Source organism: Poecile atricapillus, chromosome Z (genome assembly GCF_030490865.1).
Source record: "Poecile atricapillus isolate bPoeAtr1 chromosome Z, bPoeAtr1.hap1, whole genome shotgun sequence".
Lineage (NCBI taxonomy): Eukaryota > Metazoa > Chordata > Aves > Passeriformes > Paridae > Poecile > Poecile atricapillus.
In genome coordinates this window covers 16247216-16270839 of record NC_081289.1, presented here as the reverse complement: position 1 = coordinate 16270839, position 23624 = coordinate 16247216, and the positions used below count along the sequence as shown (strand labels likewise).

Below are 23624 nucleotides of genomic sequence, written 5' to 3'. Positions count from 1 at the left end.
ACATCCGTAACTGCAAGAGAACTACGACAACATCGCTGTGGCACGCACAGTTTGGTGTGATGCACTGCTTGATCCAGTGTGATGCCCAGCTGCAAGAGCCCTGGGCAACCCAGGTGGCTGTAAAGACACTTCAAGCCTTTCTTCACGCCACTCCTCACACAGGGCAAGGGGAAAAAGGTGCCCATTGTTACTCTCTTTCAAACTTCTCCTCTGCAGTAATACTCACAAAACTTGTGACAACAGTTAGGATGATGGTGTGCTGGACAAACAGTGCTCATCAGACACAGTTAATGTGTTACCACAGGTTGTGTCCTTGGTGTTTAGGGCCCCTCCACTTGTCTGTGTCCTGCTGTTTTCTCAGGTCATAAACCCCTGATGCTGTTTAGGCTCTACATGCACAAGGTGATCTCCATCTCATAGCAATCTCCAGTGACACAAACATGACCTAAAACCTCCAGTATCTTCTCTGCATCCAGAACAGGACATGTGGCCATAAAAAGGCAGAAAGGAGATGATGCTCTGTGGAGCACTTTGAGGAGAACACAACTTGAACATTGTGTGCAGATTTGGGCACCACAATGTAAGTGTCCAGAGGAGAGACATGGAGAGGGTGAAGGGCCTGCAGGTGAAGCCTGCACACAAGGAGCAGCTGAGGGCACTTGGTCTGTTCAGCTGGAGAAAAGCAGACTGAGGTCAGAGCTCACAGCAGTTCTGCAGCTTCCTCACGAGGGGAAGAGGAGGGACAGGCCCTGAACTCTGCTCTGTGTGACCAGGGACAGGACCTGAGGGAATGGCCCTGAATTGTGTCAGGGGAGGGTTAGGGTGGCTATCACAGAAAGGTTCTTTCCCCAGAGGGTGCTGGGGCACTGAACAGGCTCCCCAGGGAATGGTCACAGCCCCAAGGCTGCCAGAGCTCTGAGAGTGTTTGGACAGAACTCTCAGGCACAGGGTGGGATTGTTGGGGTGTCTGTGCAGGGCCAGGGGTTGGACTCGATGATCCTCGTGGGACCCTTCCAGCTCAGCTCATTCTGTGACACCTCCTACCCTTCTCTGACTTCTGTAGGAGCCAAATACTGATCCTGAAGAGCTGAGCCTTCAGCTGCCCCCACACAGAAGTGCAGTGGGTCCTCTCATCCAGCACTAAAAATTCACTGGGCTTGTCTCTGGTATTTTCCACATTTAGCACATGTGAGGTAACTGCAGTCCCACTGCTGCCCAAGCCATTTGCTATTTCTGTACCTGCAGTTTCTCTATAATATTCCTGTAATCCCAGGCAGGCCCGCCAAGAGCTTCTTTGAAGCGAGGTCCACTGCGGGCTGACATCCTCCACCCCATGGCTGCCCTCTGCACCATGTTGGAGTGACTCTTCATGAACAAGGTGTTCACCTGGCTGTCCAAATCCACTGGAATCGCAATCCCACGGTTCTTTGCTTTAATAGGAAGGAAAAACCCAAGATATATACAGTGGCAAAAACTTGAAAATCTTACAGAGATTATGGCATGCTAAAGCCTGATCCCGTTGAAGTTAATGGTCAGAGTAATCTCACTTCAACAGGTATTAAAAATAAGGATCCTAAAAATAAGAACCCTTAAAAATAAGCATTCCTAAGTGATAGAAATCAGCCACAATCTAGTTAAAGAAAGCAAGCTGTACTACTTTAAATGAGATGAGGGTCATTTTCAGTATCTATTTTCACAGACATTTATTTTTAAAAACAATATTAACTTTTTTACTAACTTGAAAAAAATCCAGAGATATTATTAAGAGTAACAAAAGGAGTATGTGTTGTTATTTCAACAGTTAGTTTTACTCTATTCAGAAGGAAATTCTGAAATTTTTCTTACTAGTGGACATAGGCACATTTATCTAATTTATCACAAGTTCTCTCTCTGTTGCTTAACTGTGTATTTCTCTTGTGAAAACCTTGAGGAACCAAGCGCTTACAAATTAAATCTGAAAAAGACTGTCTCCTCTTCTCTCTGGGTTTCCTATACTGCTAGGGTTGCTAAACCCTGGGTTCCTGGATGGTGTCTGGATGCCACTGCAATAGATACAGTAGCTAATAAATATCTGACAGTCTAACTGATAGTTAGAAGAATTTAATCAATTCCTAAAAAATTATTATTTTTTTCTTTTTTAGACTTAAGAAGCAGGAAATGACAGTAGAGAGAATTTTAAAAGAATTAGGAGAGACTTTCAGGAATTCTTACAGGACATCCACTATTAAACTACAATTGCATCCTGAGCTGTTGTTTGAAAAGGAAGTTTGAATGGCAATGTTAGAAGGTATCTGCCCTCTCCCCCAGTAAAATCTCTGTGTTAGCTGCTCCTCTCCATTCCACTGGAGATCAGAGTGACAGTGTTCTCTGTCTCAGCATTGGTAGTCTGAAATTCAACCAAAAAACAAGAGTTTGCTCCGTCCCTGGAAGTGTTCCAGGCCAGGCTGGACAGGGCTCTGAGCAGCCTGGGACAGTGGAAGGTGTCCCTGCCCATGGCATGTTGGATGTTGGAGCTGGATGTTGTTTAAGGTCCTTTTCAACCCAAACCATTCTGTGAGTCTCTGGTCAATATCTCTGAAAGATCAGGTTGTGTTCCAGTGATTAGGCTCTGTATTCCACGTCAGTTCACTTAATTTCTGTGGCACAGCTAATGTTTAATAAAAACTTAAAAGCAAAATGAAGCTGTTCTAATCCATTTGTAATAATGACCAATAATAAGTAACTTTTCCATTTTCCTTATTGAAACAAGCTGAATTTTAAAGAACCATTAGCCCAAATTGCAGTTCTACACAACGTTTCTCTGAGGCGTTTCCCCACCTTTCCACACTAACACGCTTTCCACAGTGGGGGAAGGCATCAAAAATATTTAATCTCTCCCTCCCAGCTCTAAAACATATCCAGCTTTATGTCTTGAACCTGTGAAGGCAGCAGATGCCCTTCTGTCCCAAACAGCCCATGCCTCCAGCCCCATGGGAGGATGTGCAGGCAGAGGCACCACACAGCTCTGATGAATGAAAGCTGCAGTGCTGCCAAGCACAGTGAGTCACAGATCCCAGGCACAAACTTTCTCTTCTCCTCAGGACTAGACTGAAATGACAGCTTTTATTATAAACCTAAATCTGGCTGTGACACCTCAACCCCCAGCCTCAGAGACTGTGGCAAGGGCGCTCTGTCAGAGAGACTCTCTTCACTCTAATGGATCCCACGGGTTCAGGGCACCCTCCTCTCTTCCCACTGCAAGGTTGGATCCTGATGCAGGACTGGGGCTTCCCCCCCATGGATCAGGCTGTTCCATTGGGATGGAAGAGAAGTATCTAATTCCATTTCTGGTAGGCACTTTCTTTTATATAGTTGGCCACAGGGAATTGAAAAAAAAAAATTAAGTTAAGCTGGGAAGACACAAATTGACTTTTCCTCTCTCCATTTGTTTTGAAGGCAGGTTCCTGATTACATGTGGAAAATGCCATGTATGGCTGGCCATTATTTCTAATGATTGTTTTTCCATATAATTCAACTTGGCTGTTTTTTCAAAACACATTTGCCCTGTTGCTGCCTACTTTACTAGAGAAGTCCATTAAAGTTCTGCCAATATGGGTAGGGTGCTGCAGCCTATTAATCCAATTTATTGTGTCCTCATGTCAATCACTGGAATGCTACTGGACAATGCTCACTTCTCAATTAAGTGGAATGTATGCAGAATCCTTATATATTGAAGAATAAATTTAGCAATGGGGAGCACACTGTTCAGAGGAAAACTCAGGCTTCTGCAGTCCTACAGATGCCATTTGAACTTAACAACTTCCATCATTGTCTGAGGAGCAGTCAAGGACTATGATTGTTCAAAGAGTTGCAGCTAATTAAAACTATCACAAAGAAAACCAGAGAGAGAAAAAAACTACTCCTTTGTTTTGAGCAGTTCTTACATGTATAATTCCATTTGTAATTAAGATTTGTATTGGTTGTCAAAGGGCACTGTTGAAGTCTAAGCTATAAACAAAGCCTTTGTCTTCTTATTTCTTTTCAGCTTGTAGAAAGTTTAGCTTTCATTTGTTTCACATTTCATTATTTAAAACAACATGAAACATATTTTTACATTTTGGAAAGCTGATGAACAAATGTGAACATAAATATTTATTTTTAATTTAGGTGTTGTAGGCTGCTTTCCTCTTCAAAATGTGTCAATCTCCCTTAAAGCATCAACATCAAATATTTAAAAGCATGTTTATTTTTGTTCCACTTAGAAATACTTTTGGACAGCACTCAAACTTGCAAAGTATGGTTGGACCTGGTAGACAAAGGAGCCAAGAGGGGGTAAAAGTCTGTCTTTCATCTGACTGATGAACTTGGGAAATAGCTACATGTCTGTCTGTACATAAGTATCTAGCAGCATACTTACCAGAACAGACTCAATGATCCTTGGGGGTCCCTTCCAGCTCAGAATATTTTGTGATTCTGTGATGTCTTCAGCACAGGTAAATTCTGCCCTGCAGTGGAGGGCAAGTGCCAGGCTTATACAGTGCCCATTTTCCACCTCGGGCACTGTGCATGGGGCTAATTACATCCTGAATACACAACACCATTTTGCCAGTGTCAGAGGAGATGGAATTTCTGGGAAATCCTTTAAACTACTAACTCTCAATCTGCTGCTCCCAATTATCTCTCAGCAAGAGAGACAAGATGAGCCAAGACAAGCGAGAAAACACGACCTGTGGCAGTGGTAAGAAACACAGTGCCGCGAATTCAGCCAGGTCACAGCAAAGTGCCGTGCCCTGTCCTGGCTGGTTCTGTGGGCATCCAGTGGTCACCAGCTTTCCCCTCCCATACTGCTTAAACAATGAAATAGTTTTCAAAAGAAAAGGGCACTGTGAATGCTAAGAATCAAGCAGGTAAAAATCAAGGTACTCTAGATGAGCAAGCTCCAGCAAAGTCCCAGGAGCACAGTCCAGCTGCCCCCAGAGAGGCTGAAATGGGCCCAGGTGTTATTTTGTTAAATTACCTCCATGTAGTTCTCTTCACAGAAGCACAGCAATTGGACCTATTTCAGCAATACCTCCTGAAGCACTGTCCTTTCACTGTGCTGCTGCCTGAGTCCAAGGATCAATTTAGTCCTAAGGATTTCCAGGAAGTGGCCCTTGCCTGTAATTTTCCTTACATGCCCATTCTTCAGAATAATCTATCTTGCCATAAGGAACCTCGCCGTTCTCGCTATTTCCACCTACTGCTCCCTAATTTTAAATTTCACTCCATTAGCTTTTGCAGTATATACAGAACACAGCACTGTGTGGTGGCTTCACAGCTAATTCACCCTGAAATATCCCTGGTGTGGGTTTTCAGGGGGACACGCAGGCATGTGGTCCCTAGGAGCCCCTCGAGGAGGAATGTGATGGGCAGTGTGGGTCAGGAAAAAACCCCAGCTGTACCTGACTGTGAATCCTTTGCTCTGCTCATAGTTTACACCCCCTGGTAGTCGCAGACAGCTCTATCATGTTCTCCCACACCTCCCAGTTGTCACGTAACGGAGTGATGCATATTTAGTTCAATTAATTTCGTTCCATAAATCAGTCCCTCCAGCTCCTTAATCATTTACTGACTGCTTAACAAATGCATTTGGATGGAGAGACACTAATGCTAGCAACAGCAAGACTTTTTAAGGGAAATAAAAGCTTTGTGTAGACACGACACAAACCTGCCAATCTTGTACCCTTCACTTGAATGTTTTTTTCCAACAGAAAATCTACACTAAAATATTTATCAGCCTGTAAAAAGATCATCATTGAATTTTTCTTGCAATTAGGGAAACACAAACAGTTAAAATAGAATAAAATATGTGCTTCATCTGAAATGTATTCTTCTTGCTGTCAAAAAAGTAACAACAGGATAATTATTTTATTTGAACTAAAAATTGAAAATGAAGGTCTAGCTTTTTATAAAATGGAAAAAGATTTTAAAATTCAAATGGGAAGTGAAATAAACGTATTTTCAGGGCTGAAAAAATTGTTACATGAAAATTCACCTATGTGGACATTAAAATACACATAATAATTCCAAAGAAGCAACAAAATGTGACCCAGATTTTATATTTAATGTTTTGCATTTGTAATTTGTCAGGGAAAAGTAAAAGGCTTTAAAGGGCATAAAAGCATGGTCAAGAAGAACAAGAGGAGAGTTTTTTTGGATTCTGTACAAGGAGGTGTTGGTGACTTTAAATTAGGGAATAAATACTCAACTAGAAAGGACTTCACTACACCTTCAGACCATCTGCTCTCTGTTACAGACAACCCATGCTCTTAAATATCTTTGGAAAAATTTATTGAGCCCCATTTAAAATGATGGCAGCTTATCTGCCATCCCTCCTCCCTCCACTTTCTCTCAGCCCACTGACCAAGGACATCCTTCCAAAGTTGGTTCCAATCCTCTGATTTACAATCTAAATTTATTTAGGTTATTTACAACCTAGTGTAATTTATGTCCAGTTAGTTTTGGGTCAGCACTGTCCTTCAGTTTAAATGTCTCTGTGACTATTTATCTTCTTAAGTACTTTTAAAGAGCAACAACACAGGTCTGTGTTTTGCTAGGCAAAACACATGGGGGTTCTGAATTCTCTCCCTGTAACACAGCTCTCCTTTCCCCTGACCACCACAGCAGTGCTTCCTCTGTACCTGTTCCAGCTCTGAACTTAGGAAATAGCAATCTTACAGGGCTCACCTCAAATTCTGTAGGATGGAAACAAGAATTCTCCTTTTGCTTCTCCTGCACAACATCCTAGAACATAATCTGATAATGACTAATGCAATTTTGCTTGCTAAAAGATTTTTTTTTTTCAAAGGGTCTGCCAAGAGACATAGTGTAACAAGATGCAGGTTCCTATCTGGCACTGTTTACTCATCTGGGAAATTCCAATTATTTCATTATTGGTGGTCACAGTGCTGGCACAGACATTCCACATCCTTGGGACAGATACAATACCAGAGGAGAGATTCAATTTTTTAAAACATGAGGGAGAAAACTAATGGATACTACAGAGACAAGAGCGTAAGACAACTGAATTTGCCCTTGTAACAGAAAAGAAAACTGATGCTCAGAGATGAAGACACAAGAATTGCTGACATAATTAAGAAGCCAGGACAGTTCTTTGCATGGGTCCTGAAGGATTGGTCAGGAAAGACCTGCTTCAGTACCATTTAGGATATGTAATTTAAGATACACACTCTGGTTGTGAGGAGAGGTGATATTCCCCAATCTTTAGAGAATGACAGTAGCTGGTTTAAAATTCAGACTTTAAGACTGGCCTCCACCCTTCTTGACCTTGCAAAGATCATAAAATGCATGAACTGAAAGTCCTTAGATAATGAATTCATTTTAAATAAATGGTTGGATGTCTTATTTTTTCTGTTTTCCCAAAGGTCTGAAGACCTTTTAAATATTTTTCAGTTGTTGCAATTTTACCAGGGAGATGGGAGCTGTTTTGATTATTCATTTTTTGGACTGTATTTTCAAGCAAAAGCTCAGTCCAATGTAATAAAAGAGAAAAGGCCATAGTGATACATGTATGTGTTCATTCTCACTGATGTGATAATCTGCTTCAGAAATCCCTGAGAACAAGCCACACACACACATATATGTATGTATCTGTGTGTATATATACATATATTTATATTTATATATATGTAATTTCACAAGTGTTTCTATTCTTGCCAAGCAGCCAAATGTTTCCTGAGCAACAGAAACCTGGTTCACATTGGTATCTCTGTTCCAAACCTCCTGGAGCCAGAGGGCTCTGCTGAAGAAGGGGAGCAAGCCTCTATGCTTCCTGCTGAACTGGAGGCAGGAAAGTGCCTGGAGACAAAGCAGCAAGTGAGGCTTGAAAAGCTTATGCAGTGTTTCCCTGGTGGTAAAGTGGAGTTGAAGTACCAGGGTTATAAGAAATAAGCTTCTGTAAGATATTCTTTTTTTGACCTGGAAAGTAATGCACATTCTTACAGTGCTCATCAGAAAGCAGATGTAGTGATCTTCAGCTCTTGAGGCAGTGCTTGCATCCACCTGCCAGCAACAAACCAGGAAGCACTGAGCAGAGCATATGTTGCTCAAACAGTGTTTTATTATATGGATCTTTGATATCTAGGGAAATCTGTGTATGATGTTTCTTCCCCCTGAGAATAATTTGTAAGTTCAGGGCCATGACGCACCAACAAAAAAAACCCAAAAAACAAAAACAAACAAAACAAAACAAAACAAAAAAAAAAAAAAAAAAAGAGTTTGTTCTTTCAGGTCTATACTACACTTATTTTCCATCAGAAGTCTTTCAGTCCCTGCTGTAAATATGTCCATATCTCTCTGATATAGGCATAATTTTTTTAGAGGGTTTTTTAAAGCCCTGCTCTGAAACATGAAGGCCCTAACATTAAAGCTGTCAGATTCTCAAGTCAGAAGAGGAGGAAAAAAGGGTCCACATATGCAACCAGCAAAACAGGCATAAGAAGTTGTTATGTTTGTATATTGGAAGATGCCTCTGGCTTCTCAAAGTGAAGCATCATTTTGGGCAGAGGAACACCCGACAGAGAAAGGCACCAGGCACCCACTGCAATCACAGAAGGGCCTTGGCTGTAAAAGCCTCTGGTATCCTCAGCTGGGGTAGTTTTTTCTGAATATTTCCATGGAGAAGAGCAGGCCTGCTCCATTAAACCAGGCAAAACGTTTGCCTCTGTGCCTAAAAACACTGAGTATCACCCACAGTTAAAATCTCTGCTGGCCAGGCAAATTTTGCACGGGGGTGTTTGTCAAAAACTCCGCTTCCACTTCTTCTCCAGCTAACTTGCTCTTTGGGGAAATCCCCCTCACCTCTTCCCTTACTCTTCCCTTCTGCACTGTCAAAGTAAAACAATAAAATCGCGGCAATTGTCTGACACGACACAATTTTACCATGCTGGATATTGCTATTAGTGATGAATCCTTGAACAGTTGTTATGACATGGGCAAGGAAATCAGCAATGGGGATGCTGTGTGCTTTCAGGGAGGTGCTCTGAGGCTGCCAGGGGTTCCCAGCCTGGCAGGTCCTGCTGCTACTGCAGGGAAGTCCCAGAGGAGGACATGGAGTGATGCCCTTCACCGGCAGCTCAGCTCTGCTCTGCCACACCTGAGAGTGACCAAGGCATGGCTGGAGGCCCATGGGTGGGAAGCCAGAGAAACAAGAAGGAGCCTGGACCCATAGGACAGCACAAGAGCTTACTTAAAAAGAAACAACAAAAAAAGCCAAAGCAATTCTAAACCATCTCCAGAAAAAAGAAAACAGGATAAAAGAATGAAAGAAAGGACTGTAGTGACTGTAGTGGAGGTAGAAATTGAATTCCACAATAGGGAACAAAGTCACATATCTGAAGCAAACTCCAGACATCAGCCGTTCCTGGAGCCCCCAGAAACAAGAGGCACACAGAAGACTGCCCACCAATGCTCAGCAGCCCTTTCATGGGCTGGCACACCTGGCATGAATCTGGATCTGCCATCCCCTTAGGGTGACCTGTGGTTTCCCTCTCAAGCTGCTGTGGGGACAAGTTCAGCTTGGCTGTCTCAACAGGGCAGAATCATAGGATAATTTAGGTTGGAAAAGACCTCCAAGATAGAGTCCAAGCAATAACCTAACAGTGCCACGTCCACCACTACACCAAATCTCTAAGTGCCACACCTACACATCTTTTAAATACCTTCAGGGATGATGACTCAACCACTTTCCAGGGCAGCCTGTTCCAGTGCTTGACAACCCTTTCTGTGAAGAAATTTTTCCTAAAATCGAGCCTAAACCTCCCCTGGTGCAACCTGAGGCCTTTTCTTCTTGTCCTAGCACATGCTCCTTGGGAGAAGAGAAAGCCCAGTGCGAGTCAGCCCTGGCCTGACTCATCCAGCAATCAGAAGAGCTCTGGATCGCTGGAATTTTCTGGGAATTTTCATGCTAGAATCAGCTGTCTGCTGTGGGCATGTAGCCAAATGGAAAATAAAGCCATGCTCAGATGTCTCCAAACAGCCTCATCTTGATGAGATAACACGACCACTCTGAGCTAAATTTGATTTTAGGTGCAGCTCTACAGAAATGAAGACACTGAGCTGTCTACAAGCACACAGGGGGCATGGCGGGTCTCAAAACTCTCACTCTACTCTCACCTGCCATACTTCTCCCCCTTTTCCCAGACTCCCAAAGGAAGTAACTTATTGATGACTGTTTCCAGAAATGCCAGAGAAGAGCAAGGACATAAGTGGTAAACAAACAAACAAGAATTTCTGGAGATGGAGCTTTATGTGAGACTGTAGTAACCATAGCATAAAGGAAATAAAATGTTTTCAACTTCCAAAGTTCCTTTGCCAGATGGATCCATAATTAAATCATTTGCACAACAAATAAAACAATTGAAGGTTGCTAAATTTTTAGGTAACTGCTTATTCACATTCTCACAGAAAGTTAATGAGATGTTTTGGCTAAAATATTAAATGGTACTTCTGTAAAGCTATTCCAAAAATCTAAATTTAGAGTTGATTGTTACAAATGATGCATATGGCTCTGGGACCCTCTCATATTGATTTATCATTATTTATTAATACTTTTTAATAAATGCATCAACAATGGAAATTTAGCCAATTTCTATGTATCTCTGCCTCTACTCAGCTTTCATTCACATTGAAATCTTATTCTACAAACAACCAGCATCACTGACTTTTGAAAACTACATTGAATAATCCTTTATTCTGTCACAGCAGAAGACTTTAAAATCATATTTACAGAAATTTAACTTAATGAACTTTTGCCAGTCTTATCTATGTTCTGGTGGAAAGTATTTTTTAATATAGGATAAGAAACTTTAAAAAAATGTATTTGAACAAGGATGCCTTTGCTTATGTCGTGATTTAATACCATAACCTGCTTGATAATAAAAAATTAAAATCATCAAGAGTTTCAACCATCAAATTAAAATTGATGGCTAAAAGTTCAATCATCACTCACTTAGGAAGCTCATCTCTCTGCCCTACCAGTTTCACCCTAACAGCCCTATTTGACGAGGCAGGTTGGAAAGAGTTATAAATGAAGGAAGAATTTAGCCCTAGAAAGTGGGATTTCTGAAATCATTACTGACACAATTTCAGGATGCTAGAGTCAAATTAAAAACCATTAAACTTCAAGTCTGTTCTTTAAACATGAAGAGCAATAATCAAAGCAAAACCTCGCACCTACCCACTTCAGCCAAAGTCTTGATACAGGACTCCACTGAGGCTTTCTGTGTTGGGTTTGGCCAGGTACAGTTGTAAATTCTAAAAGCAGACTGCAGCAGCTGAATAAAAACAGGCTGGTGTGTCTAAAAACAAAAACAAACGCGGAATTTTACCCTTAAGGATCTCCTCACAGCTGCCTTACTGTTTGACACAACGTAAACCAAGGGGGTTTTAGCTTGTAGACTCAAGTCATGGCTCCATTAAATTCTCTTTGATCTTTAGGTCTGGCAGGAGCAGAAATCAATGCTGCACCTCTAAATAGGCCAAATCATGCAATTTGTCCTCAGATTGTCACTGATTTCAAGCAAACACAGTACACACTAGAAGGACAGAGGAGATTTTCCCGTCCTCACACATTCTGTCACAGGGTACAGCATCTCTCTCACACAAAGATTATTCTGCAAGGATACCCCCTCCAATGAATTCACAAGAGCCAGAAGTAACTTTGACCACACTGAGCTGTCTACTGGTTTGAGATGTAAGTGATTAAAATGAAGAATTAAGTGTTTTAAAGAGGGATTAAGCTGGTAGTCAGTGGCATGACAGGGGACAGAGAAATTAAAGAAGGATGAAAAGAGACAGCATTCCTATGCAGGTAGCAGAAGATATCTCTGTAATGACTTATTTGAAGTCCTGCATTCTCCTGAATAACTTATTTTCCTGTGTCTCTTCTTACCTGGAGGCTGGTGCTGTTATCTGAAAATGGTGAATTGAAGAAGCCACTCACAATGCTCATCACAGGCTCAGTGACATATTTCTCCAGAGACGTGTCTGCATGTTTACGATCCGTGGTTGTGTTACAAACCTGCAGGGAAGGAGAAGGAAACAATGAGATTTAGTTCTCCCCAGTAAGCAAGCTTCATTATTTTGTGTTTATTACAACACATCTGATATTTTTTCTTAAAGTAAAAACAAAATATTTTTATATAGTATCTATCAGAGAGCACTATGTTAGAGTTGAAGCTGGATTTGTTATAATTGTTACCTTTCTTATTGGAGGTCCACCCTTCTCTTCTAAACTAGTTCTTTCTGGCTGCCTGCTTCTTCTTTCCCACACCATGAAGAAAAGATCCCCCTAAATCAGCACACTGCATGCCACTTACACATTTAGACAGTTTCAAGAAGAAAATGGACCTTTCTTCCCATTGCAGGGCTGGTTAGAAGATGCTTCAGAGACAGGTGAGTGATAAACAACTGAGGTTAGAAAGATTTGATACAACATTTAGCTTCTCTCAACGATTAATCACCACACCTGGGTGGCAAAGGTGGAGCTCATTTGCAGGAAAAACGTTTAAAAGGAGTGAAAAAAGGGGAAACAGCACACTCAATGCCAACAGGCTTTAGGACGGTACTGGAAGTAAGGCAGCATTTCTTTGGGAAGCCACACGGGGAAAATACAGAAGCCAAGCTAAAACAATGATAGAAGGGAATGGATGATACCAGGACAACTCTGGAGCACAGAAGGATGATTAAATGGTGGGAGGAAGTGGGAAGATTTGTACAAAAGGTTCCTGAAGACTCCCTTTGGTACAACACTTAAAGTTTGTTGCTGCGTAAAGATGTCACACTTAAAGAAAGGGAAAAATTACTGGTGTGGATTACATCCTTCAGTATTTCCTTTATTTCTCTTCAACACTTTTGAACATCTATACAGTCACGTTGAATTTGCATGTGTCAGTGTACACAGTACTGAAAAGAGTCTTAGAGAGCCAAAAACAGTGAGAAAGGCAAGACAAATAGGTAATCAAAGACAAATAAGGAGTACAGACTGTGGTCATACTACCTCTTCAACAGCCTTTAAATAAGCAGTTGTGGTCATGTTTAACAAGAAATGAAGGCAGAGTTGTTATCTTTTTCATCTAAACAAGTGAGAGATAACTGCAATGTTCTAGGGAATCTATGCAAAAGCAGACAAAAACTCCAGGGGTTTTCATTGCCATCTGTGCATTAACACATAATCCCAAACCTGAATGGCACACACTTACCATTACCTCTCTTCAGGGGTGGGGAGTCCAGAGAAAGGTCACAGGGAAAAGGTGTGACAGAAGCAGAGAGATAATCCACAGCACCTGAATCTCACACAGGGCAAAGATTCTCTCTAATTACACACTGCCACTGTCACTACAAGACAGCAATTTCACCAGGAATGTTTTAAGGAAGTTTACTGACATGACATCCAAAAGCACCTGTGTTCAGGGTATGATGGAGCTCAGGGGAACACAGAAGCACCTTGCATCTAGCACACAAGCATTGTCATGTAGTAAGCAGAGGAAAAACCAAAGATGATTTCAGACCTAGACAAATGAGGCATCTTGAGGAGTTTGCTTGTCTGCTTATCTAAAATGTGTCAGATAAATCAGTCACACCTCCACAGAGTGCATTTTTTATCACCCCAGGAAAGATTTTGGTCAGAGAAGCAGCAGTGGCTAAAATGAAACAGCAAGCTCATCAGCCTGTGTGTTTTGGGAAAAGTGTGACACCATCACCACCTCCAGTCCTCACGAAGGTAAATTATTCAGTTAATAATCAAAACTTGCTAATTTTTTTTTTTATTATTTTTTTTTTTATTTAGAGATCATGGAACTAAAATCTCTGGAAGTTCTTTTGCTTTTAATTAATCTGCATACCACTTTTGGCTGGAATCAGTAGCTGTGAGCTCAGCACTTGCAATCCCAATAGGAAAACAGGGAGCTGTGCAGTGCTAGCACAGTGAATGCAGAAATCACCAAAACTAAATTCCAGAACACTTTTAAGCTTCCCCCTTCAGCTGCCTGAAAAGCAGAGCCATATGTGGGAATGCCACTCTGCTCCAACACTGGTCTGAAAAATTCCCAGCAAAAAGGAATTTGGAAATCCTTTCATTAGTTCTTATCCCTCTGCCCTTTGGGGACTGAAAGATCTTCCTCCATGGAAAAAAAAACAACAAACCTGAAATGCATGAAATGGAGATGAGGACTGAGAAAGCAGTGTTTAAAAACCCTTTAAGAGGCTTTGGGACTAAAACTCACATGAATAATACTTCAAAAATTCTGCTGAGAAAGCCAGGATGACTTTACAGCTGTCAGATCCCTGGCTCTTGTCTTTAATCCTGCTCAGACTACAGCTGCTGATTTACACACAGGCTGGCCACACACAGGGAAGGGAAACCATTCCTTGAGCAGCACCCAGTTTGCTCAGCACAAGGCTGTAAGTCACACCCAGCAGAAAGTAGGTTGGCAGAAGCTGTAGAAACAGGGTATCTTTGAAAGCAGGACAGCTTTTGGCACACCCAGTTTATACACAGATCCGCCTCATGCCTGCTTTGCAATGTATCACATTGAAAGGAAAATGACAACTGGGGACTAAATATTTCCTTCCTCAATCCAGAAACAGATAAAAAAAATCAGTTACTTTTTTTTTTTTTTAATCTATATCTAAAACAGAAGGAATCCAACCTGGGGATAACACCCTCCGTCTTTCACCTTGGTGCTCTCTGATAACAGGCTCAAAGCTCACAAACTCACCCACTGACAGGCATTTGTAGCAGCTAAAAGAAAAGCATTTCCCCTTCCCCCATGCAAAAGCATCTCTTTTAGCTCACTGGAACACAGAGGATCAAAGGACTCTTTTTCTAAATGCTTTGAAAGCTATTGTAACATCTTTCATGAGGCTGACAGCATTCTAGCTGTCCTGATAGCTACAGAACGCTGATGTATTTATAACACATGGGCTCTGTCAGGGCCCCAGAGCACCAAATCTGAACAAATACACTCCATAACCTGGAAAATACAACTATCCATGGCTGGAGAGCAGGACAGGCCAGAGCACTTCTGACACGCTTGCAGGAGAGCAGAATAAACCTGCATTTTGCCAAAAGCACCCGCATACAAAATGCAGCATTTTCCCTCTTCACCTCTGAAGACCTGGGGTCTAATTTCTCTTAGGAGAAGGGTGTGTGAAAACAAGCTCACTGGCCACCAGCATCAGGACAAGCCCCCAGCATTTAGCCCAGTGCAGTTTGTCTCCAGGCTCATGAGAGGAAACCTGGACAGAGCCCTCTTTCTACTTGTCTGCTTCTAGCCCAGGGGCACCGAAAATTGGCCACGTTCAAGGGCTAGGGAGGAGGGATAGTCTGTATGGAAGGTCAGGGTCAGGAACGTCAGGAAAGAGCAGCCCAGAAAGGGAACTAAATAGAAGGAAATGCTTCTTGATGTAAAACCAGTAAGGTTAAAAGTCAGAACGCTCCTCCAAGGATGTTTCTCATTTTAGTTTTCAACCCAGGTTGTTTTGTCCAGGAGAGCTTTCACTCTGGAACACAACCACAGAGACAAAACAGCAAGAAAATAGAGTTTGTACAGGACTAATTACTGCTGAAAATGGCTACCACCAAAAAAAAGAGAGCACAAACATCACTGCCTTAACCTGCTCCCAGGGAAAAATAAAAAGGTTAAAAAACAAAACAAAACAAAACAACACAGAAAAAAAAAACACGGAGGAAAAAATCCAGCCATGTTTAAGGTTTCTGTTTCACAGAGAAATGAACAGGTCCCAGTGCCTATTGTACAGCACAAGTCTGTTTATTCCATCTTCTTTTAGACAAAATTCATGATATTTTCTCCCAGTAGGTCTCACAGCAATTATTTTGTGGCACACTATTACTTTGGGATCAATGTCTGCTGCAGGACCAAACTGAGATTCTTTACCTTTTTTTCTTCATTTCCATGAAATGAAGAATGCAAAAAGTGAGAACTTAAGTATTATAAAATGTAATGGACCATGGACTGGAAAAACCTAAAACCCCATGGTTCTACTTCTCGAGTAGAAAGAGCAACACCATTGTTTGTCATTAATATTGCAATTATTTATAATTACAAGAAGCATTAACCTCCTAGAAAAGGATGTGTAGTGCAGGCTATAATTATTACATCACACTAGCTTCCCCTCATGGCTCTACTATTGTATTTAATCCCTGTGGAAGTCATAAGATTGCTCTTGTTTTCTGCCTTCAAAATCCCTGGGAAAGGAAGCTTAATTTATCTTGTACCTTAAAATTTAATTCAACAAGTACTGACACCATGAGGCTCACTGAGGATTTAGGAATGGCAGTACTGGTACTGCCTATGGTACTGACTGTGCCCTGTCACCTTGCAGCTGTAATTTATATTTGAATTCGTATTCTGAGGGACCACAGCTCTACACCTGCCTTTCACATCAGCAATGAGAATGCAGTGACAGGAGAATACAAGACAAAAATAGAGGCTGAAGAAGGAACACGAGCCAGAGAAGATCTTGATCCCTGATTCTCACTATAACAACAGAAGAAGAGATTACAGATGTGGGTTTTTTTAGTCACCACCATAATGATATGTAACACACATTCCCAAAAGATGTACGTAGGCTTTCAACCATGTAAACACACCTAATTTATTTCTCTGTAAGAAAAGAGAAAGGCAGTGGTTCCAAGATGCCCTTTTAGAAAGAGAAGGCTGCTAGTAATTAGCAGGTTAAATGATGATAAAGATCATAGAAATGACTGTTTGTTAAATAAACAAACCAACTAACCACACTTATCCTATTATCAACTTTGAATAGAATAGATAACAAAATAAAAGAAGTTCATAAAAAAAACATTACTGCCAGTTCAGTTGTCACCCATGACCGACCGGTCTGTAATATTTAACACCTGGTGAAGCTTACCCTCGCCATATCAACAAGGAAGTTCTCAAAAAGTTTCCAGATATGGTTACTGGCATAGATTTCCTTCATTTCCACTTCAGTGTCCACATAACAGTGGTTAACAAAATTAACATAGGCAATTTTCACCTGCAGGAACAGACAGAACACAACCACTATGAAATGGAACAGTAAAAACAATTAACATAATGTTTTCTATCTGCAAAAATACTGAACAATAAAGATGAACCTTCCAGTACTAACAAGCATTCATAACCATAATAATGCATATGTTTGGTTCTGAAGATTTAGGGAGAAGCAGAGCAACACATGCCTTAATGTGCTTACTGAAAGACCACAGGAAGAAAAATGAAAGGGTTTTGCAAACATCCTTATTCTAATGACAAAACCCCCACAAAACAAACCAGTAATGATTCTGGTATTTAACTGATATTAAGACCAGCAAGGCCTGGCTCCAAAGCCAGAAGCTGTCAAGATACAGGATACGCCTGCACTTGCCAGTTGACTGCAGTAGGTTGAAGCCTTGTGACAGGCTTGCCAAATATAAAATAAAAAGTCTTTTGCAGAGCTGGGACTGAAGTCGCTGTATTTCCACAATCCTAATGCAGCACTTGCATTTGGGATCTAAATGCAGAGAAAGGTTGCGGCACACTGGGACTGCAGCAGTGGCAGCACAAGGCATAGGAGGAGGTCTTCAGTTGCACTCCTCTCTGGCATGACAAGTCTGCATGTGCACAGCATAAAATAGTCATCCAGTGCCCAAAATGTATAGATTAAATATAAACATATGTAATGCACTGAAAATTTCTTGTCACGGTCAAGGAAGATGAGTTAGTTGTGTATGTTTAATGCAGTGAAGAGAAAACTAAGATCAGACCTTTAGGTTTCTTCTGTTTGGCATTTTTTTTCTAATTACCATCTGTTGAAATTAATGTTAAGTTAACTTTTGGGCAAAGCAAACATATTTCTTTTTAGTAATAGTATCATTTGATCACAAGGGCAATTTTCATGGCACAGAGAGAGTTTTAACTCCTGCAGGCCCCAGTTCTGTTGTTTCGAGACCCATTTTTCCACCAGGTAGTATCACAGTCCTGCTTCAGCGTGACACATGCAGAATTGTGCCTTCATATGTAGTGAATAAAAACATTTGCATTGTTTAATAAAATGAGACTTAACCCAAATTTCCACTGACTTCAGCATGGACAGAATTTTATCCATCATTTCCAAGAAATCCAGGCAGTAGCAAAACATTGGCTTAACCCAACACTCAGCTGGGTCTTCACAGCTTCAGACAGAAGTTATGAAACCATTAAACTCTGACAGTGGCCGGACAAACCCAAAACAAAACAAGGTGTCTGAAAAGCTGACAAACAAAGCATTAAGGACAAGGAATTTTTTGTGGTATAAATACTGTCTATCCTTTCTCACTTATTCACCTTAAGAAGCACCACCCATTTCCAGCCCATTTCCTGTGCAAATATTCAGCTTGTCACTACCTTATAAACAACAAGATATTGGCTGTGTTTCTAAAAATGCTAAGTCTGCTTCCTCCTACCTCAGGAATGCAGTCATCATGGGTCACTACCCTCACGATATCATCCAGGGGCAGCAGTGAATTGCACTTGATCTCTGTGTACACATTCTTGCCCTCTGTGCAGGCGGCCAGCAGCTCCACCAGAGTGATGTGATATGCCAGGGGCCCGCTCTCATCAGCTCGGTCGCGCTCTGAGCACATCATCTGCAGTAGCACTGGGAAGGATGCTCTGTCGTTGTAGAATATCAACACGTCTTCACCACCATTTATCAGCTGAGAAAGAGATCACAAGGTTCTGAGAGCCCTGAGCTGAAATCTTTCTAGACTCAATGATTTTGAAGGTCTTTTCCAACCTAAATGGGTCTATGATTTTCTTAATTTCATATTTTATCTCTAAGTATGCGAAGATTCTCTGGCTAAAACCCAAACAACTAAACAAAATCTAGTCTGATGCGGTTTGTAATGCATATGTCAAAACAATATCCAAGGCAAACTTCTGCTCTTATCAACATAAGTGCAAAACTGGAATAACTCACACTGATGCAAGGTGAATTTGAGGTTTCATTTCTGTGTAGCTCTGTCTTTACCTAAGACAGCATGCCATCCTTATTATTCCTAGCATCTCAATGTTTGTGTGAAGTTCATTAATTATCCTCACCTCCTGCTGGGAGGCCAGCATGCATTATTATCCCTGTTTCATAGGTAGGCACTTGAGGTGCAGTGAGATTAAATCTTCCATGCTGCCTCACACAAAAAGCCTGTGGCTCACCCAGAACTGAACCCAGCTTTTCCTCATCCGTGCTAAGTATTGGAAACAATAGGAGATTCTTCCTACCCTGTGCAAATTTGGCAGGTGGGTCATGACTTTGTCAGTGTCATGTCAGCTCTTTCATTTAACAGAAAAGTGGTGTGTGTGATAAATGTTTGATTCCGCTACAAGTGCTCTGCTCATCTCAAGAGGATCCAGAGCGGTGCTGGATACCGGCAGCCCCATCTCAGCACATCTCACTGAAGAGCTTTGCTCTAACCCTGTTTGGAATCCTCTCTCCATCACTGTCCTTTGGAGCACAATCCACTCACAATGTGAGTGAAATAAGCTCCCACAAACCCCTCCTAGTACAGAACACACCCTGGCAGCTCAAAAGTCACACTTCTTTTGTGAATTAGGCACTTGACCTATTCCAGTCCATATGTGACATGAAATCCCAGCTTATTCAATTTAAGGGTAGTCATAAAGGTTGCTGAAGCTGCTGAGAAATGGGGAAGCAGCAAGAACAGGAATTAAAATTAGTCTCCCAGAATGAAAAGTCAAGAAAATATTTCATTACACTTTCCAGGGTTTCAACACTTCAGATTTTGAATTCACAGCTTTTCTGTTTGTGCTTTCCCTTTTTCTTGCTTAATTTTACTTTGACATTTGGCTGGAGTGAGTTGTGAATTCAGTCTTTCCTGCAATTCCTATTTCTCATTTATCTTTGGGTTTCTACAGTATTTCTATACCCAGGACTTTTCAGACATTTTCTGGACAACCCACAGTACAGAAAAAAAATAAAATTTAAAGGGATGAGAGCTTAGAACAAAACAACCCAGCAGCATTTTCTGCCACTGAAGTATATTTTCAGCAACTTTATAATTCTATGGTAATATAATAAAGGCTGTCCAGTGTTGGAGCAGCTGTTGATACTCTGAATATTACTCCAGAATACTACAGGTAATAGAAAACTCTGCTGCCACATTGAAAGTAAATTCTGCTTTCCCTTCTGTAATAATGCTTGCACTGACAGGCAGGGTTCTCCCAGGAACCTCAAAGCCTGCTTGCAATGAGAAAAAGCACCCTAAGGAATCTCTCAGGTCGATAAACATAATTTCAGACATGGAGACCAAGGAGATGAGAACAAGGGAATCAACCAAACTGGGGATGTCCAATGGATTTTATGAGAGTGCTCTCTTGCCGTGGTGCTTCTTCATCTACATGCACTTTCTAGAATATATAAATATGAGGATTATCCCTCCCTCCCAGTAAACAGGAACAAACTACAATATACTTCCTGTGGGTGAAAGAAAATGCAGGAGGAGCTGAGGCAAGCTGTACAGTCATACTCTATCTTGTCTTGTGGTAAATTGTTTATGTGCCCCATCTGGAGGCACAGGAAAAGCTACAGCACTTGTTTAAAAGTCACAAAGTACATCTCAGTTGTCTACAGAGAAACTGTCAAAACTCTATGGCAAGTTCCAACCATTTGTTTCCTTTAGAGTGGATTGCCTTTCAAGTACAATTCAAGTTTCGCAATTAGCATTCTTTTCTAAGAAATCATAATTACTTACCTGTCAATTCCTACTTTTTGAAAAACAGATCATTATCTTACCCTATTTCATCAAAACAGGGTTGCTCCCTCCCCCCAGGAAATTCCTGCAGGACTTATGATGTGAATGCCATATCCAAGTTCATTTCTACTTTCATCATGGAGTCAGCTTGAAAATGTAATATGACAGTTTATCTTTGTGCTCCTATAGATCAGTAGCAAAATATATTGAAACTGAGAAAAATCTGAAAATTTTGTTTGATGATTAAAAAAATCCTGTAGAAGAGCCTTTGGTGGAAGCAGAAAAATCTAAAACCACAAATGCACAAGAAATGCTTGAATTACATAAATCAAAGACTTGTAATTGATATTGCATGTTAAAATACTTCAGTCAAGTTGAAAAGGTTGGGGTGAATTTCATTAAAGGTTATCCATGTAGGCAGGAGCTTTATTTTCTTAATTAGAAGTTTTTCGTCTTGTTGCTGTGAAATAAAATTTCACCATGGAATTTTGTTTTGTTCAAACCACAGAAAAATAAAGCTTATCTCTGATTTCTTTGTGAAGACATCTCTTAAAAACACCAAACCAAGCCAAAAAAAAAAAAAAAAAAAAGAAAAAAAAACCACTTTGTAAAGCAAGTAAAAATGTTCCTTGGACTCTAATCCTACCATGACTTTTCACCATATTCAACTTTACCAACTTACTAATCTCAAGGAACTGTTAACATAATTACAGTTAAATGCACAAGTGTCTGCAAGGATGAAGACTTCATTTATCATGCTCACAATATATCAAATCCTAAATGCAGAGAAAGTCAATTAAGTATTTTCTTAGGAAATTTATTGGCATAAAGATTTTTTCACAAACCACTCGGCTGAATTTACTGGGTCAGACTCTGAATCCATCTAGTTAAAGCTAGAGCAGTTCTACTGACCCTCATGGAAATGTTCTGAAATTAAAAATAAAAAAAAAAAAAAAAAACAAAAAAAAAAAGGCAGAAATTATGATTTAAAATTGCTACATGCCAATAAAAAGGTCTTCAACACTATTTAGACAAATCCATAGAGGTAAGAACCTCCTGAATGGCAAACCCATGCCACAAGAGTGGATAAAAGCAATCCTAAATTACATTACAGGAAAATGAAGGTTTATGTAACTCTGAGATTTCCATGCTAAATCATCTACAAATAGATATCTCTGTATCACCATGCTAACACTCATGTTTTCTTTCTAGTAGTTATACAGATGGCCTTACAAAATTAGATCAAACTCCCCAAAATGTCTGCTAAAATATTCATTATTTGTGACGCCGCTTAAAATTCTAAAGTGAGGATGCCATTATATCTCATTGGTATCAAGAGCAGGAAAAACAGCCTCAAAATACTCAAGTGATTAACATGTGAAGCCTTTGCTTACCTCTGTCATTACCATGTCCTGGCACTTTTTCACGTATTTGCCATCTGCTTTCACGATGGTCTGCAAGAATCGCAGGTACTCCACATGCCGGCCATGGGTCTCGATGCAGTGCACAAAGTGCTGCACCACCCTCTCACTGATCTCGTTGCACAGGAGGTAATTATTCATGAAGATGTGCCTCATGGTCTCAGCTTCCAGGAGCTGAACATATCAAAAACAGCCTCATGAGCACAGCAGATCTGCTTTGAGATTGAGAGAGGCACGGGATTCTCAACTAGAGGAAGGCTCACTGGTAAAGAGAAACTGGAGAAATCCTTTTCAATGATCTCAGGGTCCAGGTTCCAGTTTTGAGGGGATTTCTCCATACTTCCTTATGAGTACAAACAGTCCTAAAGTGGACATAAACCACACCTGTGTCCATGTGGAAGGTGAACACACATACATGCTACACTGCTAGAGGCTTTGTAGGGGCTTTGGAATCCGAGACACCTGAGACCACACTGGCCCCCCTCACCATCAAACTTTGCAATGAGGCCACCAAACGAGATGATGTGCTGCTCTGGCTCTCTCTGGGGCTCACAGAGGAGGCATTTCCACCAGGCACATCCCTGCATATGCAGCCTGATGGTCTGTCTCAAAGGGTATGTCTCTTTCCACATTAACTCCAGAGGGAAACTAGGGCTGTGTGTCCATGAGCAGCACGGAACAAGAGGAACAGATCTGGAGCAAGAAGGGATTCTGCTGAGGACACAGCACCCAGGCTTTGTGCATTCGTGCGGCTTTTGCTCTAGGTCGGTCCCTTGGACTAAAGGCTCCTGAGGGTCAGATATGCTCCTAAAGTACACGTGTCTGTTTAGTGTCATCTGATAGGAATCCACATCAAGTTTGCTCCACAATGTGCACAAAAGCACAGTAACTGGGGTGGATGATCAGGAAATCAGCTTCAAACAACAGAAATACAAGTGCAAGCTGGCTTCACGCTTGGCACCCGAGTTAAGTGTCAGTATTGGATGTGATGGAATTCGGGCCCTGGTCCCACTGTGGTCAGCTCAGAGCTGTTCACTAATGTCACAAAAGAGCATAAATAAAATAATGGAACAAGTGGTTCCTAATGAACACAGGCCAGGGTCTGCAATCCTCATACTCACAACTCCTTCTAATGAAAGCATGTTTTGCTCACTGAGCAAAATTGAGCGTTCTATTTGAATATGTCTGTAAACACACAGAGAAATATATACAAAGGGATTGTGATAAAGTATTGTAAAGACAACGATTTAATAGAAGGTCAGACTTTAGTGGTTAGTTGAATCAAATGGGAGCATCATCAACAAAAATGTATGGGTCTGAGTCTGTGGTCACACAAGGTTTATGACAGCAGTCACAGTATTTCCTACCTTGACTTTACAGTCCATCAGTGAGTCAGGATGAAAAGAATCAGAGTCAAG

General features: G+C 41.1%; 1 protein-coding gene across 1 annotated transcript in view; it reads right to left on the bottom strand.

Annotated features, from left to right (window-relative positions):
• Window positions 1-23624, bottom strand: part of LOC131592968 (inositol 1,4,5-trisphosphate receptor type 2-like) — a 241875-nt gene that overhangs the window by 113719 nt on the left and 104532 nt on the right. The window contains exons 30-35 of the mRNA XM_058864988.1: window positions 22180-22380; window positions 18482-18733; window positions 16930-17055; window positions 11930-12058; window positions 11216-11336; window positions 1240-1430 (exon numbers count right to left, since the gene is read on the bottom strand). Coding sequence (XP_058720971.1) covers window positions 1240-1430; window positions 11216-11336; window positions 11930-12058; window positions 16930-17055; window positions 18482-18733; window positions 22180-22380 — 1020 coding nt within the window. The remainder of the gene's footprint in view (window positions 1-1239; window positions 1431-11215; window positions 11337-11929; window positions 12059-16929; window positions 17056-18481; window positions 18734-22179; window positions 22381-23624) is intronic.